Genomic DNA, 19,176 nt, shown 5'->3' on the forward strand with positions numbered 1-19,176 from the left:
ACACACAAACTCCCACTTTAAGGTGATTTTTGTAAATGCTGAAGAAGAACAATTCCATAGATGCTTCATGGGAGTGTCCTGCAAGGAAACTTATGGGGAAGGACAGAATTTTCCTCAAAAAGTAGTTCTGTGTTAACCCAAGACCATTAGTTGTTTTTTTTTTTTTTTCCAGTTCAAAATAATTGAGTTTCTAACTCCATGAAATTCAAGATTGTATAAAGTTACAAATAGACACCAATAAGTGAATGCCTCTTTCCTCAAATTAAGAATTAGGGGTTGGATTGGATTTTTAAAAATATACTAGTTCTTCCCCCCCATCCCCAAAATCTTAAGTGAACTCCTTTTATATAGAAAATAATTAGCAATGGAGTTGGTTGGAGCTGCTCTGGTGGGTCAGTTAGCAAGGACCTGGAGCTCTGTCCATTTGGCCCCCTCTGTTTTTTGGGTCTGGGACCCTTGGGGTACTCCGACACTTTGAAAATCACTGAGCCTGGATATTGTTTGGCAGAAAAACTCTACAAACCTGATTTGAGGTACACAGAAAAGATTTCAAATATCAAAACTGTCATGACTTGTTCTTTGTTTTATGGAATGTGAGCTTGATACAATATAAATATAAAACTGTGTGTGTGTAGACTTTTTTTCACAACTAGTGACTAGCTGGTTTTAGGCTTGAAACAAATACTGGAATTTTGAACAATTATTTGGGATACTCACCCCTAAAATGCCATTACTAGGAGATGATCTATTCAACTGTAATTTTTCAAAATTAACAAATACTTGCCGATTAAATTTTGAATGTAAAAGTTCATTCACAAAATTTTCTTCCTCAATATGGGCAAAGCTTGCAAGATGAGCTCCAAATTCTTCACAAAATGCCTCAGCTTCTCTCCATGTTCTTTTCATCAGAACTTTTTCAATGTGAAATACCTGCATAATAAAAGAAAAATGTTAACACTGTGGTGGATTGGGTGTGGCAATTTGCTTCTGCTTAAGGAAATAATAGTAGTATATTTTTTATTGTTCTTTTCCTTTTGTGATACTGGGATGGAACTCAGGTCTTCTCCCATGTTAAGCAAACCCCTACATTATTATTTATTGAAAGCTTGACCTTTCATGGAAAGGAAATGGAAATATCATTTATTGAAATAGAATGTGCCTAGTCATTGTAAAACTATTGGCTCATTTTATCCTACAACCATTCATTAGGAGAATATGAATAAAGCTCAGTTTTATAAATGAACTCATTGAAGATTTTTATTAAAAAATAAACCCTTAATCTCCTATAACTTACATATATGACTGTCTGGCAAAAGATTAGAACGGTCAGGCTAAGAAAGGTTAAGAATTTCAGGTCACACAGCTACAAATGGGCAGAGCTAGGATTAGCCCCATGACTCCTTCCTTCCTGAATCCATGAATTTCTATCCCAGTAGATCGCCTTCTGACAAATTAGAATTAGCAGAATGTTATGGAATATTCCCCAAATGTGTTGAAGACTTGGTTTCTAGCTGGGGATACTGTTGGGAGGTGGTGGAAACTTCAGGAAATGGGGCCTAATTGGAAAAGGTGGGCCACTCTGAACATGCCTTTAAAGGGTATATTTTGTCCCTGGGTGCTTCCCCCCACCCCTCTATCTGCTTCCTGGCAGTTTTGCTCTGCTATTCCCTCCCTGCCATGATGTTCTGCCTCACCACAGACCTAGAATTAAGGGGGCCAAGTGACCATGGACTGAAACCTCTGAAATAATGAGCCAAAATAAATTCTTCCTTTTAAAAAGTGGTTTATTTCAGGTATTTTGTCACAGCAACAAAAAGTTGATTAACACTCTGAATAATTATGAATCTCACTGACCCATGGCAAGAAATGAGACACAAGGCCTGGGGCCCAGGACAGGTATATTTATAGGGTCTTTGGGTCTTAGCTGAACTGGCAGGATGCAGTGATTCAGTTATGTCTAAATTATCTGCTATTTCCCTGCTACCTTCATAGTAGCAGGAAGAAATTGGTTGTAGGGAAGGTCTGCTTTTGACTTTAAGATCAGGGTGAGGGACTAAAGACCCAGAGCTTCTGATTCTGGGCCTCTGCATCCTCCCAATTTTTAAATGCCTAGTACTAAGCCTGAACCTCTGATGTCAGGCAGATACACCTGCAGCCAGCCTTCACCAGGCTCTGATTTGCTGAGACCAGAATGAATAGCTTTCCAAGTCCTGTGGACCACAGCACAGCCTTTCCATCTTTTAAATTATATGTCAAAACTTGCCTCCTCTGGGAACATCTTCCTGAATCACTCTAAATTCATAAATCCTACTACCATGCACATCAAGCACACCAGGCATTTGTTGACACATAGGGATGATAGATAGTAGAAAAAGTGCTGGACCAGGAATCTGAAGACCAGGGATTTATTCCAACTCTGTCAATAAATAATTGTGATCTTGTGCAAATCACTTCATCTCACTAGCCTCAGTTTACTCATTTCTAAGGTTTAACTTATTGCTCTATGAGGTCATGTATGGGCCTCTTATTCTATGATTTCAGTGTAGGATTTTGCATGTGTTCATTTAAACAGAGTGCATTCATAGGTGTTTCCTGCAACCTATGAGCTACAGTATCTGTGGAATCAGAGTCTGTCTTCATCCTGCTCTGCATGTGCCCAGCTACTAGAGAACTTTCTTCCAGGATTTGGGGAATTTCTATTTATAGAACAAGTCAAGACAACACTACCAAACATCATGTTTCAAAAAATGTATTTTTGATAAGAAAATTTCAGGAACTGATTTAAAGCTAGGATCTAAAGCTGATTTGCAAATAGACATATATAAATGTACATTTGTATATAAATATATATAAATATAAATATAAATATAAATATATTTGAGCATCCTTAATCTGAAATTCTCTAAAATCAAAACATTTTGTGATAGTGACAGCTTTGCTTTCTGACAATTCAATGTCCACAACCTTTGTTTCATGCACAAAATTACTAAAAATACTGTATAAAATTACCTTTGATCTGTGTGTATAAGTTGTATATGAAACAAATGAATTCTGTGTTCAGATGTAAGTCTCATCTCATTATATATATGCAAATATTCATATGTAAGATATCTAATTATGAATATGCAAATATCCCTAAATCCAAAATCCCAAACACTTTGGTCCCAAGCATTTCCAGTAATGAACACACACACACACACACACACACACACACACACACACAGAGTCTTTCTCTCCAAATACACACAAACATACCTGCACACACACACAGTCTCTTCAAACACACACACAAATACATGCACATGTGCATGCACCCATACACACAAACACATGTATATATTAACTGAATCTATAAATTTGTTTTATCTTTGGTACATGGAAAGCTTCAAAAGCTATCCTTAGTGGCAGAATTGTATTATTCCATAATAATTATTTTATTCACGTTTTTACAAAAAATATGGTATTGCATTAATTTTAATACCCAGTGAGAATTGACCTCCATCATTTGGTATATGCTTGGCAATAAGAATAATGACAGGGGTCTCAGTATCATACAGGTCCTGAAATGACCTTGGCTAACCCAGATCTTCCACCTCTTGATAGCAATTTCAGGGCAGAATGTACTAAGAATGCAACATCCTGAGGGAAGGAGGAATTGTCCTTATTCCTTTTAGAACAGGATGTCTTGTAATGCTTTAGCCCAGTGACACAAGTGGTGTCTGAGGTCTAAATCCATAGAGGAGTGCCTCTGTGAATGTCCCAGTGCAAAGTAGGGCAATTTTCCTGAGGTTTGGGAGTTGGGCTTGCTAGGGATCCTAGGTTTCTGTTGTTTCTTTCAGCCCATCTGTGAATAATGAAGTCGCTTTGCCTGACTTGTTGTGTGAGTGTTCTATCTCAGTGGACTCAGACTCTGGCAGCTGAGTTTGTGCAAAATCTCCTGCCAGAGAAAGGAACCTTACTAGAAATTCATCAGGTGTTTAGAGTCCTCCCCCAGGATTGATAACCAGTGCATGGAGTTCCCCCTCCCTGGCATTAACACTGGTGCATGGTATTTCAACTGAGGAGGCCTTTGATGTCACCAGGAATATGCCAATTTTTACTTAAAAATTATTTGAATATAAGTGAAAAGATAGAGACAAGCAACAAATATTGATTAAGTACCTGCTGTGTGCCAGGCACTGTTCTGGAAAAAAAATGCTGGAATAAAGGAATTTGTGATATATGGATCAAATTGAAATAATGGTACTGGGAATGCTCAAGTAACCTTGGTATCACCTTGAAGCAACTGGCCAGGCCAGGCTCTGACTCCCAGTCCAAATAGCAGGGGTGAAAGGGCCATCTTTCTTCACGCTCAGTTTTGTCCCGATTTTCGATTGGCTGCTTGCACAAGGACATCGCCTTGAACTGGCTACAGTCTTTCACTTCCCAGCGACCAAGAGGACTACTGCCTCGCATGACAACACAGCCACCCCCGGAGCCTGTAAGCAGAGAACAAGAATTTTAAATACCAGACAATGAAAACATTTTGCGCTCAAAAAGACAGCACTTCAGAGTGTTGAATAATTGACATCTCATAATGAAGCACCCAGACAAGAACAATAAAGATTAAAAAGGATGCTTTATTGGCATGATTATCTCATTTCTCTTCATCTCTGGAGAAAAGAAGCCAGAAAAATGAGAGAAAAGAGGCTGTGAAGCCTGAAATTTGGATATTGTCTACTTTCAGCTCAGATGGCAAATCATGGGAAACTAGGAGCCATTCCTACAGGGAACGGCACTATCCCCTATAGCTCAATGCTGTGCTTTGAAATCCCATTGTAAAAAATCAACAAATCAAAGTGTATAGTGCTCATTCTCTGAGAACTAGATTCAACAGTGTAAAATATGTAAATAATGGATTCAAGGTAGATTACAAAGTACACAACAATGAAACAAACAGTCAGCCACAAACCATGAGAGAATGGAGGGGATGAGATAAACTCTTGCAATGGGAAAAAGTTTTGGGGGCAGAATAGGGGGCAGACATCAGCAAAAGCAGGAGCGGGTGGTGGCCTTTAAATGCGAAGCAAAATTCAGAGATCTACCACCCCTTGCAAAGTTTGTGTGAAACATTGGGAAAAGTGATAGATTACTTAGTTATGGCCTAAACTTCTCTGTTTTTCTTTTATGTTTGTGGAATGTTTTATCACAAGAACTATATTTTTGCATAGAAACAATTTACAAATTGGGTTAAAATTCTTAAGTTTATCAGAAAAACCTTATAAGACTGCTTTAAAAAAATCCTTCAAATTTCAGTGAAGAGGAGTAGAAAACGTTTCTACTCTAAAAATAGAAAAAAATTTAATAAGAATGAGCTTATTTTTTTCCTTGAATCCAGGGTGACCATTCTATGAACTAAATCAACATTCAATAACCACAGAAAAGTACGTATTCTGGCTAGAAGGGCGACAGATCAAAACAGACAAGAACTAGCTCTTAGTGTGAGATAAAGATGCATAAACAATGGCAATAGTCATCCAGGTGGAGGCTGCAGAAGGCCAGGGCAAGAAGAGGCAGCAGTGTTGGATTCTGATTGTGACTGAGTCCCCAACTCCTAGAATATGCAGCCCTGGGAGTCCTAGGCAAGAACACCATGGCAAAGTGGGGTGGGAGGCTTCTGAGGGGTGATGGAGCTGCCAGGAGGGATCAGTAAAGTGGAAAGTGACATTTGGGATGAGTTTTTTTAGTACTGGGGATTGAATCTAGGGCCTCAAAGATGCTAGGCTAGCTCTCTACCACTGTGCTATACCCTGAGCCTTTGAACTGAGTTTTGAAGGATGAAAAAGAACAGTCTTCAAGGTGAACTTGAAAATAGCAAGCCATAACCGAGGAAGCATCTGAAGACTTGTGATGATTCTGGACCTAAAAGCACTTAAAAAAAATGTAGTCACTTGGTACTAGATATTTATCTTGCTGAATTTCCCTTCAGAAGTAATGGATTCAATTTTTTTAAGCTATTAGGTAACTGGCATTATCCTTGTCAACCATGTTTTGATTGTTTTATGTTCACAAAAAGATTAAAGATAGAGAAAATGAAGAATGAGAGTGAGAAGAAAGAAGATGTAGAGGGAAATGTACAAAGAACCTCTCTTGGAGGAAGGGAACAGAGTTTAATAGAAGAGAGGACAGAATAATGAACTAAAGAATAGATGCTTATATCTTCGACAATCTGGGGTGCACACCATGCCCTAGGCATCAGGCATCATGGTGACAAGATAGTCTACAAGATGTTCACAGACCTGTGGGTGTCTGTCCTGATGCATCAAGGAGACCCACAAAGGTGAAATGGCCAGACAGAACAGAGGGAACATGCTAAGCATGGCTTGATGAAAGAAGTTGAGAAAGTCAGTTCAGACAAAGGCATCAGTTATCTTCATTGGCCCAGAAGAACTAGCTAGAACTAAAGATGGAGAGTTGAGACGTAGGCAAGGAAGAGAGGTTATAGTATGCCATTGTCTCTGCCACAAATGGAACTTTACAGGCCTACTGAGTATAATTTTGGAAGGTAGCTCCATAGCCTGGCTGGGTCACGAGCAATAGGGGAAATGCTGCATGCTTTGTGCAATGAACCTGAACTGTGGAAATCCCTATGGAAGCCCCACAGGGGCTGTGTGGAACTGTTCTAGTCGAAAAGGAAGGAAAATATGCATCCTGCCTGACTCCCTTGTTCTTCCTTTGAGACATCCTAGTAGAACATCCCTTTATTGTATAACATAGGTAGAAAACCTCCTAGCAAGAATTTCTGACTTGGAACCTGAGGTCTGGGGTTCTAGTCCCAGCACAAACAGTAACTTGAAACTTGAGCAGATTAATTAATCACAACAAACCTTGTCTAAAACTTAAGGACAATAATTTCGTTTTTTTTAATGGGTTTTCATGAAGATCATATAGCACTCTGTAAGATAGGAATAGCCCCAAACACTCTAAGATGTTACTATTCTTCTTATGGCCATTTTCATTACAAAAGCTGGGATTTTGTGGCATGAGTTCTGCCTGCATGTTCAGAGAATTTTTAAAAAGTTTGAATCAGCAACTTTAAAATGTAATATACTTTTTTGTTGGTCTTGCATTTCGTCTCACTTCCCCACATCAGACAATGATTAAATAGCTTTGGTTTTAGATGCTATAGATATTCAACTCATCTTCATTAGTGAAGAAGGAGATGTTTGTGAACCACCACAAAGACGAAAAGTGCTGCAGGCGTGTTATTGGTATTCTAAAGCGGTTAACTTAATGGAACATTTGACCCAAATTTTAGAGTCTCAGCCCCAAAGAAGCAGTAAAATGGTGTAATAAAGGAAGGCTGGGCTAAGGGAGATATAAACCAAATTTATAAGCCAATTCGTGGGGATGCTTGCAAAGCCAAATCATAAGGGGAGGGATGTGGGAAAGAGCGGAGGTGGTTTTTCTCCCAGAGAAATTGTTCTCACATTTGATAGCTCTTCTCATTGGAGAAAAACTATCATTGCTTTTCTCAGTGGTGAATCTCACATTTCAATAGACTCTCCTTACTTGCTTCAGTCTCATTCCTGTTCACGTGAATGGGAAAACATTCTATAATTAAGGAATTCTAATTTGCTATTCTAGTCTCTTCCATTACTCTCCGCCTCTGGTGTCTCTGGTCAAATATCTAAATATAAACCAACCAACCAAGCCAACCTGTGGCCTCAGGGTAGGAGGAAATGGTGTCAGGTCTCTGTGCCTCTGGATGAATATTTTACTTGAATCTGTCTAGTTATTTTCCCCTTCCCGGCAAGAACCCTCTCAAGTCCTCCGCCATCCCTCACCTTACCCTTCCCTCCTTCTCTCCTTATCCACAAAGAAAAGTAGAACCCTGCAGGCAGGGAAGTTGAGCGTCCATGGCTCCGTACCTCTTCCAGGTACCACGTTATGCATTTATAGGGTCTTTCCCCTATCTTCGGAAGCTCACTCAGTCAGCAGTTAGCATCTGCATTTTGCAGATGGAAAAATTGAGGCACAAAGGTTAGTGACTTGCCAAGGCCACATAGTTAATGAGAATTTGATCCAGGATTTGAAATCAGATATACTTGAGTATATTGTGAGACAGTGTCAAGGTACAGAGAGCGGGGGCATTCAATAAAGGGTAGCTGAACAAATGAATGAATGAATGAATTCTGCTCAAATTATGTCCCTCTTTTTCCATGGAGCTCTCTTTCATTTCCCTGGTCATGTTTCTCTCTCTTGTGTGGTCACAGAATTTCTTTGAAGATCTACTATCACATTTTTACTTGTATGGCAATTACTTGTAAGCTTGTGAAAAGACATGGACATATTTGAAAGGTGCTCACAAAAAAGGCTGAGTTGGTCACCTTTGCATGGATCTTAGAATTCTGATGAGCCTTCGAATGGATCATCAGTCTAGCTGCATCTGCTGACCTGATGGAGTCTCGGTCCTCACTATGTATAGGGCATTCTCAGGAGAACAAATCTGACTTGCTCTGCTAGGATCCCATTTTCCTTGCCCCTGGCAGATTTCCATTGCTTGGAACAACTGGGGCAAGTGCCCTGAAGTTGTCTTCTGCAGCCTCTAAATCTAGGAAGGGAACTTTGTCACAGGGCCTCAGTTATGGATGACCTTAAAACAGCATTCAAGCGTTTCTTTTCCTATTAAGATTCCTATGAAGCTCTCAGGTAATCTGGAAAAACTTTTTAATATCTTAACAAGTATGTCACCTATTTTCTTTCCCATAGAGTGGCTTCTACTTATAATGGCATCTTTAATCTAAGTACAAAGTACATTTCAGTTTTGACCCATTAGCTTCTCCCTGAATAGAAAATATCTTATCATCTTTCCCTTTAATCAGTGGCAATGGTAGTGAGCATCAAAACCATTTTTCCTGCTTTACCTGAATATATTTCTTCTCTCAAAATAGCAAGGACCATAGAGTGCCTTTGTTGTTGTTTAAAAAAAAATACCAGAATTTTCTGGTTTTTTGAGAAAGGAGAGTTTTGGAGTGAAAGAAAGGAAATATAGACAAAGGTTAAAAATCTTGTAGGCCTGAATTTGAATTGAAAGTATCACTTATCAGTTTGAAGTAGAAAAGTATTTCATCACACACACACACACACACACACACACACACACACGTCCCTTACTTTCTAGATCTGTCCATGAAAATGGCCTAGAAATAAGAACAATCCTGCAAACGTTTAATGAGTGCCTGTACGCTTAGATTGCATATGGAAATAATACCACTTCTCATCAAAATGACCCGGGTTCCCTAATGACCTGGATGATTCTAGGTCTGAGGCAGAAATTTACATCTTGTCATATCAGATAGCAAGAATGCTATCAGAGATAGTTAGCCTCACATCAAGAGGGCTCAGATAGTAGTCCTTGAAGAGATTCCCATCACAAAGATGGGGCAACCTCAGCATCAGAAAAGTATAATTGAAATGGACTAAAATATATCAAATATGTTTTAAAATGCTTACTTGTTAATAGTTTTTAACAATCCTGCAAACCTTCAGTTGATCAATGTTAGAAGATGCTAAGGAAGAAACAGTCATTTTGAAAACTAGTAAAGAGAAAGAAATAAGCATTTATTCTGACTTTCCTATAAAAATAATAGCACAAAGTTACTAAAATACTGACCAAGGGGAATTTCTTCCTTATAGAAATATGCCAGCTATGAATCAAGAACCCAGTAGTGGGGGCTGGAGATGTAGCTTGGAGGTAGAGTGCTTGCCTAACGTATACAAGGTCCAGTCTCCAGAAAAACAAAATAAAACAAAATAACACAAAAACAACAAACCCTAATGAATCAAGGGACTGTGCATTGATCATCAAAAACTGTTAATGACATTACCTCTAAAAACTGGAACAAGACAGAAATGCCCTCTTTTACCACATCTGTTCAATATAGTTCCTGAAACCCTAACCAGAGCAATTAGACAAAAGAAAGAAATTAAAGAGATATGAATTGGAAAAGAAGAGTTCAAACTATCTCTATTTGCCAACAACATGATTCTATATTTGGAAGACCCAAATAAACTCTACCAGAAAGCTTCTAGAATTCATAAACAAATTTAGCTAAGTAGCAGGATATAAAATTAACACCCATAAATCAGTTGTGTTCCTATATGCCAATGACGAATCAGTTGAAAGAGAAACCAGGAAAATTATTTCATTCACAGTAGCTTCAAAAAAAAATTGAGACTAAATCTAACAAAAGAGGTGAAAGATAATGAAAACTATAGAACACTAGAAAAAGAAATTGAAGAAGACCTTAGAAGATGGAAAGCTCTCCCATGTTCTTGGATAGGCAGAATTAGAATTGTCAAAATGCCCATACTATCAAAAGTGCTATACAGATTTAATACAATTGCTATTAAAATTCCAATAACATTCCTTATGGAAATAGAAAAAGCAGTCATGAAATTCACTTGGAAAAATAAGAGACCCAGAATAGTCAAAGCAATCCTTAGAGAGAAAAGTGATGCAGAAGGCATCACAATACCAAGCCTTAAATCATACCACAGAACTATAGTAACAAAAATGGCATGGTATTGGCACCAAAATAGACGTAGAGACCAACGGTACAGAACAGAAGACACAGAGGCATACATAAGTACAGTTATCTCATGCTAGACAAAGGCACCATAAACATTTGGTGGAGAAAAGATAGCCTCTTTAACAAATGATGCTGGGAAAACTGGAAGTCCATATGTAGTAGTGTGAAATTGAACCCTTATCTCTCACCCTGCACAAAACTCAACTCAAAGTGGATTAAGGACCTAAGGCATTAGACTAGAGACTCTGCATCTATTAGAAAAATAATAGGCCCACTGTCTACCATGTCCGCTTAGGAACAGACTTCCTTAGTAAGGCTCCTAAAGTTCAAGATGTAAAATCAAGGGCTGGGGTTGTAGCTCAGTGGTAGAGTGCTTGCCTAGTATGTGGGAGGCCCTGGGTTCGATACTCAGTACCATATAAAAATAAATAAATAAAATATTGTGTCCATCTATAACTAAAAAAAAATTTAAAAAAAGAAGTAAAATCAAGAATCAATAAATGGGATGATATCACACTAAAAAGTTTCTTCACAGCAAAGGAGACAACCAAGAATGTGAAGAGAGAGCCTACAGACTGAGAGAAAAACTTAACCATCTCCACCTCAGATACAGCATTAATCTGCAGAATCTATGAAGAACTCAAAAAACTCAACACCCTAAAACAAATAACCTAATCAGTAAATGGGCTAAGGATGGGCTAATAAATAGGCTAATATGTGTATATATGTGTGTGTTTTAAGAAAGTCCAGTTCTCACAAATATTAATCATTTTTTAAAAATGCTACTCATTCTTGAACCAGCTACAGAGTAAAATTTAGAAAAATAACAAAGGTAGGGCTTAGACCCTGAGAAAAATTTACCAGTGGGTTCATTTGTTCTTTTGGATTGAAAACTTGGTTTTGTTTTTGGTGCAGTACTAGGAGAGTTCTGGAAGATGATGTCATTTTTAACTTTAAAATGAGAATCTGATGTTTCTGTATTTTTTCATTTTCAATAAAACTTCTTAAGAGTTTTGGGAAAAAAAAAAAAAACAGGCCCTTCAGAGAAGAAAAAATACAAATGGTCAAAAATACATGAAAAAAATGTTCAACATCTCTAGCAATTACAGAAATGCAAGTTAAAATGACACTGAGATTTCATCTCACTCCAGTCAGAATGGCAAGTATTAAGAATACAAGTAACAATAAATGTTGGCAAGGATGTAGGGGAAAAGGTTCACTCATACATTGTTGTGGGACTGAAAATTGGTGCAACCTCTCTGGAAAGCAGTATGGAGATTCCTTGGAAAACTTAGAATGGAACCACCATTTGACCCAGTTATCCCACTCCTTGGTACACATTCAAAGGACTTGAAATCAGCAGACTACAGTGATGCAGCCACATCAATGTTTATAGTAGCTCAATTCACAATAGCCAAGCTATGGAACCAACCTAGGTGACCTTCAACAGTTTAATGGATAAAGGAAATGTGGTGTATACACACAATGGAATATTGCTCAGACATAGGGAAGAATGAAATTATGGTGTTTGGCAGTAAATGGATGGAACTAGAGACAGTCATGCTAAGTGAAATAAGCCAGTTCCAAAGAACCAAAGGCCGAAGATTCTCTCTTATATGTGGATGCTAATGAACAACAAGGGAAGGTAGGGAGGGAAGAATAGAAGTCATTGGATTAGACAAAGGGGAATGAAGGGAAGGAGGGGGAATGGGAAAGACAGTAGAATGAATTGGACATAACTTCTCTATACTCACATATGAATACATGACCAGTATAGCTCCACCTCATGTACAAGAATGGAATCCTAATTGGAATAAGTTATATCTGTGAATGTATAATATGTCAAAATACACTGAACTGTCATGTATATCTAAAAAGAGCACATAAAAATATTTTAAAAACTGCTAATAACATAAAAAGAAAGAAAACTGGACAGCATGTGGCTCCAGACAAAACATGCAAGTGTGTGAGCAATGGTGTTCCAAAATAAAATTAAACAAAACCTGATTTTGATCAGGTCTCTAATTCTGTTTATGAACAAAAATGTTGATTTTTTAATGAAAAATAAAGAGGATAGAGTAACACATTAGACAATATGTGCTAGACAATAAAGCATAAACTTTAGGAAAATTTAAGACATACGATTCATTTGCATCATCAAAAAATTCTAAGAAAAAATAAAGGATGGGTGGGGGAAGTTGGAAACAGATGTTAGGAAACTTGTTAAACAATTGCAATGTGTGAACTTACTTGAATCTTCATTCAAACAAACTGTGAAATATGCCATATAATATTTATGGGTCACTTAGAAATGTGAGCATTAACTGAAGATTTATGATGTTACGATAGAATTATAGTTAATTATTTTGGGGTTTGATAATTGTATTATATCATGTTTTTATGAAAGATACCTTTATTTTTTGGAAACAATTCTGAAATACTTGTGGGTGAAATAATATGATGTCTTGGATTTGCTATGAGAAAATACAGAAAGTGGTTGGGGGTATAGCTGAGATGAGATTGGCCATGGGTTGATCATCGCTGACGCTTGGTGAGGGGTACGTGGCGGTGTGTGCTACTATTTGATGAACATAATAGAAAATTGAGAAAAAATAGCCAAACTGTGATTCTAACACGGATGGCATATTTTGCTGGTATGACATCAGGACAGAGTCTTGGCTGAGTTTATAAAAAGCTGCAGGCTTCCTGTTCAGTGGTCAGTTCATATAGTCAGTTTATGCTGGATTAAGATTCTGATATGAGACCCACGATAATAGATTCTTTTGTGACAGGCAGTAAAGAAAATGTGATTTAGGGAGGTGTTTCTACAAGCTGTAATTTAAAAGAAAAAAGGGGAACACAGGAGCTTTTATATTGCTATTTTCTTCAAAAAAGATTTACATTTTCATCTTATTCAGAGACAATTTACTCAATGTCAATCAGCATGAGCAGCCAAACTGAGCATCACGGCATTATTTTTGCTTCAGGGAAAAGAGAAAAAGAGTAGTGCCACTCAAATAAATTACAGCAGAAACTTATGAATGACAAGAAGCTCTGCTTTAGTTCCAGATTTTAGACATCTAAATATGCCCCAAGGAAGTTAACATTAAAACCCCAAAATTTTGTCTTCTCAAAATGTATTAATTTATTTTGACAGGTATATTCCCAACAAAATTCCAAAGTGTATAGAAATGATACCTGAGCTTTAATTTTTTTGCCATATGGTGTGACATGGAACTTTACAGCTCTCTGCAATTTAATAATACAGAGTTGCAGAACAAGAAGATAGTTCTCTTGAGTGAATTGTGATGTTTCTCATTTTGAGCTATGGGAAGTCACCAGTTTCTATGCAATTTCCTAACTGAGGCTTTCTTCTTTTTTTGTGGGTGATACTTGGGATTGAACGAAGGTACACCTACAATCCTCTTAATTTTTTGTTTTGAGACAGGCTCTCACTAATTTGCTGAGGGTCTTGCTAAGTTGCTGAGACTGGCCTCAAATTGTCATCCTCTTGCCTCAGCCTCCTGTGTTGCTGGGATTACAGGTGTATACCTTATACACACAAAAAAACACCCTAATTTGTCTTGATTTCACCTTGCTTGTATCTTTAAAATGTACAATGTTTGAAAAAATAAATATTTCGCAGCAGTTTTAGGTTCACAGCAAAAAGTTGTGGAGCACAGGGAGTTCCCATATCATCTTCTCTCCTGCCTTTTACACAATCTCCCTCACAATTGACAGCACATATCACAGTGGCACATTTGTTACAATTGAAGCTACACTGACACATCACAACCACCCAAAGTCCCTCCTATCTCTGTCATTTGTTTCATTTACACAGAAGCAAATACCTGATAGTTACTTGGTATGTGTATGTATTATTTGGAACATATGTTAGATCAATTAAGAATAAGAAAAATAAAAGTTTTCATTTTATCTTCACTTATTCATTCTTCAATAGACCTCAGTTTCTATATCATTTTCCTTCTCTCTAAAGAAGTTCATTTAATATTTCTTGCAAGGCCAGCCTATGGCAACACATTCCCTCAATTTTTTGTGTGATAACATCATAAAATATTTAAATTCTACTTCACTTTTAAAGGATAATTTCAAGGGGTGGGAGGGGTGGGGGGAAGGAAAAATAACAGAATGAGACAAACATCATTACCCTGTGTACATGTATGATTACACAAATGGTATGACTCTACTTCATGTACAACCAGAGAAACAAGTTGTACCCCATTTGTTTAAAACGATCAAAATAAATAAATTATAAAAAAGGATAATTTTACAATTATAGAATTTGAGGGTTTTTTTTCCTTCAACACTTTATAAATTTCATGCTATTCTCTTTTGCTTACATAATTTCTGAGGAGCAGTCAGATTTAATTTTCCTCTTTGCTCCTCTATAGGTAAGGTGTTTGCCCCTCTTCTGGCTTCTTACAAGACTTCATTATATTTTTATTTTATCAAGTTTGAATCTGATTTGTATAGGTGTAGTTGTTCTGGAGCAACTGTTCTAGTTGGTGTTCTCTGAGCTTCCTGGATCAGTGGTTTGGTAACGACACTGGTTTGGGAAAAATTCTTAGTTACTTGTTGCTTTAAGTATTGCTTGTGTTCCTTTCTGTTTTTCTTCTCTGATAACCCTATTACAAATATTTTGTAGTTGTCCCACAATTCTTGGATATTGTTCCATTTCTTTCAATCTTTTTTTTTTCTTTTAGTCCTGAAAGCTTCTATTGTCATATCCTCAAGCTCAAAGATTCTTTCCTCAGTCATTGTACTCATAAGCCCACTAAGGCATTCTTCTATTCTCATATATACATATCTAGATATAGCATTTCTTCTTGACCTTTTTCTTAGAATGCCCATCTCTTCTGCCTTTTAGTGTGCCTGGTAATATTTTTGTTGAAGGGTGGACATAAGGTACTTGGAAAAAGGAATTGCAGGAAACGGCCCTCTACTAAGGTGGTGGGAAGGGTGTGTGGTGGGGGCAGTGTCCGCATCCTATGATTGGGCCTCAGTCTTTCAAAGATCCATCTTGTGACCCTGGGCTGTGGCTCTCATCAGTGAGAGCTCCTCAGGTGTCCCTCTGCTGCGTGTGACAGAACAGCTGGAGAGTGCTGGAGCTGAGTAGCTCCTTCCTTCAGGTAGGTTATACTCTGATTAAACTCAAGCTGGTCAGGCTCTGGTGAGACTGTTAAGAACAGAATGTTGTGGTGTATTTAAAAATGGCTCCTCTCCCTCTCCTGCTGAAAGCATGAGGAAATTTTTCTCTGATCCTCACTGTGAGGACCTGTTAGAGTTTCAAGAGGGAGACCTTGTAAAAATGTGGGAGCCTTCTATGACCGGGTCCCCCAGTAGTTTTACTCTCAGAGTTGTCTTCACTGAGCCTCCAGCAGTTTCTTCCATTGCAGTTCAGGTTTTCTAAACCCAGTACTGGATCAAGTGGAGGTGTCTGCTTGTGAGATTCTGTTCTAGAAAGTTGTGATCTCTGTATCCTCTGTCTCTCTTCGCTTTGTGGGCAGTGGTTTGCTCTGTAATCTCATGTCTCTGGTGGATCTAAGAGTTTTGGTTTCTCAGTTTGTTCGACTTTTTGCTTGCTTAGGATGGTGTGGCAACTTCTAAGTTTCTTACATGCAGAAGAGAATTGAAAGTCTTCAAAAAGTATTTAAATCATGTGTTCAACAGAGAGAATGTAAATGGACTTTCTTAGATCTCTCTTTCATTTCTTCTAAGTTCAAGAAGTCTAGGGAATCTTTTTTAAACAGTTAAATCTGGTTCATAAGTGTTGAGGAAATGTAAGAGTGTAGACAACAATCAGACTCTCCTGTAGGGTCCTGTGATTTTTCAGGGTGCTCACCTTGGTGGCTGGTTCAGCACAGAGGAGGTTCCACATCTTAGACCGTATGGGTGAGGAATCCTGACAGGCTAACCATGATATTATATTCTATGTAGCTTTAGAAAAAATTTTACACATTCTTTCTGTGCTGTACGTAGAGCTAGTAATTATGATTTACAATGCAGCAGGAACTGTGTAATATGTCATTTAGTCCTCACATAATCCTGTGAGGTAGATACTTTTGCTATCCTTACTAATGAGGAAACATATGGAGAGATTAAGTGACTTCCCCAAATCATACAGTTGCCTGTGGACTGTACTTTAGAAACTGATCAACTATATGTTACCTCCTGCAAACTATGTGATCATTTTAGTTAACATAGGCAGTAAGAAAACATTAAGGAAGAATCAAAGGAGGTGACCAAGGGGTGGAAGGGATTTGGAATCAATAAAAGAGAAGTAAAAAGTGAGGGAGAGTAGGTGTTATAGCCCTGTCTACTCACGGGGTTGATGTGCATTCCAGTGAGTGTACTGCACCGGCTCAGACTTCTGTCCTGTGGTCTTCCAAGTGTATTCTCCTGTATCATTTTGGTCTTGCAGAGCAATCCAAAAATAACTGTCCTTTGTTTTCACCACCCTACTGATCAAACTGGTAATAAAAGCCTGTTCAAATCTTGAAAAGGGAAAAAGGAAATGGTTAGATAACGTTTCTGGGCAATAAAAGATGTCATTAAAACATAATTAAGTGCACAGAATGGCACCAGAGTAAGCATTTCTTGGCTAATTCTTTAGAACATGGAGCAGAAAAAATACACAAAGACCCTGAATATCAGTGTAATTTCCAGAAATACATAAGTGAGGAGAATTTCGTTCTTATAGACTTTTATAACTGTGTGTTAGTCAGCTTTTTGTCACTGTGACCAAAATCAACAACTACCATAACTTAGAGGTGTAAAAGTTTATTTTAGCTCATGGTTTCAGAAGTTTAGTCCATGGTCGATTGACTCCATTGCTCTGGGTCCCAGGTGAGGTAGAATATCATGGCAGAGGCGTGGTGGAGGAGTACTGCTCTGTTCATGATGGCCAGGAAGCAGAGAAGGAGGAGGGGGCCACAGGGAGTGAACCCTTCCAGCACACTCTCCTTCCCAGTGACCCACCTCCTCAAGCCATGCCCCACCCTCCTATAGTTACCACCCAGTCAGTTCATTCAAACTAGCATAGACTGATTAGGTTCTAGCTCTCAAAATTCAATCATTTTACCTACTGCATTAAACACAGGAGCTTTTGGGGGACACCTCATATTCAAACTGTAACAAAGTGTTTCAAGGAACAGAGTTTGGCTTTGGTTTCAGGAGTGTAGTGGGAAAGTCCAGGTAGACAACCATACATTTCTTTTTTTTTTAAAGCATTTTTATTAGTTATAGATGGACACAATACCTTTATTTTATTTATTCATTTTTTATGTGGTGCTGAGAATCAAACCCAGTGCTCACACATGCTAGGCGAGCACTCTACCACTGAGCCACACCCCAGCCCCACAACCATACATTTCTTAGAGTAAGATGGGACCTGTTTTGTATTTAGGCCATGTGCCACATACCATGCCATAATGTGCAGGGCAGGTAGGGGCTGGCAGGAGGGAGGAGCAAGAAAAATACATTTTTTTGAATGAGCATTTAACACTACAGAGTTCACACACACCCACTCACCACACTTGCTTGGTGAGAAAAGAATTGGAGTAGTAACTATGTGTTTCCCTAATCAATTTGTTTACAGGCACATGGATTTCTTGGCTTATTCAAATGTGCATTTTTCACTGAAGATAAATTTAAGCTGAAGGAGCTAATACAAGGCAGTACATCCATTAGCGTTGAATGAATTAGTGTTCAATGATTGTTGGCAATGCTTCCTTTCCAACATGAATACATCCAAACAGAATCTAGAAAACTCCACATGCATACCTGATAAGAAATTCGTGTTAAAACTTAACTAGCATTGACTTTAAAGCTAAATTTGAAACTATCTTGAGAAATCTATTTTCAAAACATATAAAGTTAGAAGAAATTTCAAACAGTGGTGAGTTCTGGCCAGATCTGTTGAGTCGATGGGAAATGAAGGCATAATTACCTAGGAATCCAATGAGAAAGCAAATGAGACTTTTAAAATACTATTTAAAAAATTGCCATGCATTCTTAACTTGCTAAAGGAAGAAAAGCAATGGAATCATTTGAAAACAGAGATGTCACAAAGGAAATAAGAGGGGGGAAAAATGAAATTTTAAGAGCTGTAGGGACACCACTAGCAATGCTTAGTGACTGAAGGCATCCATGGCATGCATCTTTGCAGAGTTTATGAATTTTCATCATGCTTTAGTAAATATTTTCTGCAAATACTCTGTTAACAGTCTAAATCGCACACATTTGAAATTAGAAGAGTTCTTTTGTAATCACACACAGGGACAGAACCTTACATAAATGTGCTTCAGAAAGAAGGTACATCAAGTTGAATGCTGCCTAGATGCTAGTGTAATTTTCCTTATACTTTGTTGGTTCACATGTCATAACATATGGTTTGCTTTCCTGATCCCCTCTGAGGCAGTGTGGCATGGTTATTGTCCCCACATGGTGCCTGAAATTGCTGTGTTAGAGGCCAGCAAGGCACCATGCACCACAGGTGCGATGATCAGGCACTACTTATGCCAGCGCTCAGTCTGGGGGTATTGCTGGTTTTCCCATTATCTTCTACTAAGACATTTATCAG

At 38.1% G+C, this 19,176-nt stretch overlaps 1 protein-coding gene across 1 annotated transcript in view; it reads right to left on the reverse strand.

The window, feature by feature from the left end:
• Positions 1 to 19,176, reverse strand: part of Pla2r1 (phospholipase A2 receptor 1) — a 120,628-nt gene that overhangs the window by 43,347 nt on the left and 58,105 nt on the right. Inside the window, 3 exon segments of the mRNA XM_047546299.1 lie at positions 785 to 930; positions 4,276 to 4,478; positions 16,920 to 17,089. Of these exon segments, the coding sequence (XP_047402255.1) occupies positions 785 to 930; positions 4,276 to 4,478; positions 16,920 to 17,089 (519 nt within the window).

This window comes from Sciurus carolinensis, chromosome 3 (assembly GCF_902686445.1).
Source record: "Sciurus carolinensis chromosome 3, mSciCar1.2, whole genome shotgun sequence".
NCBI lineage: Eukaryota > Metazoa > Chordata > Mammalia > Rodentia > Sciuridae > Sciurus > Sciurus carolinensis.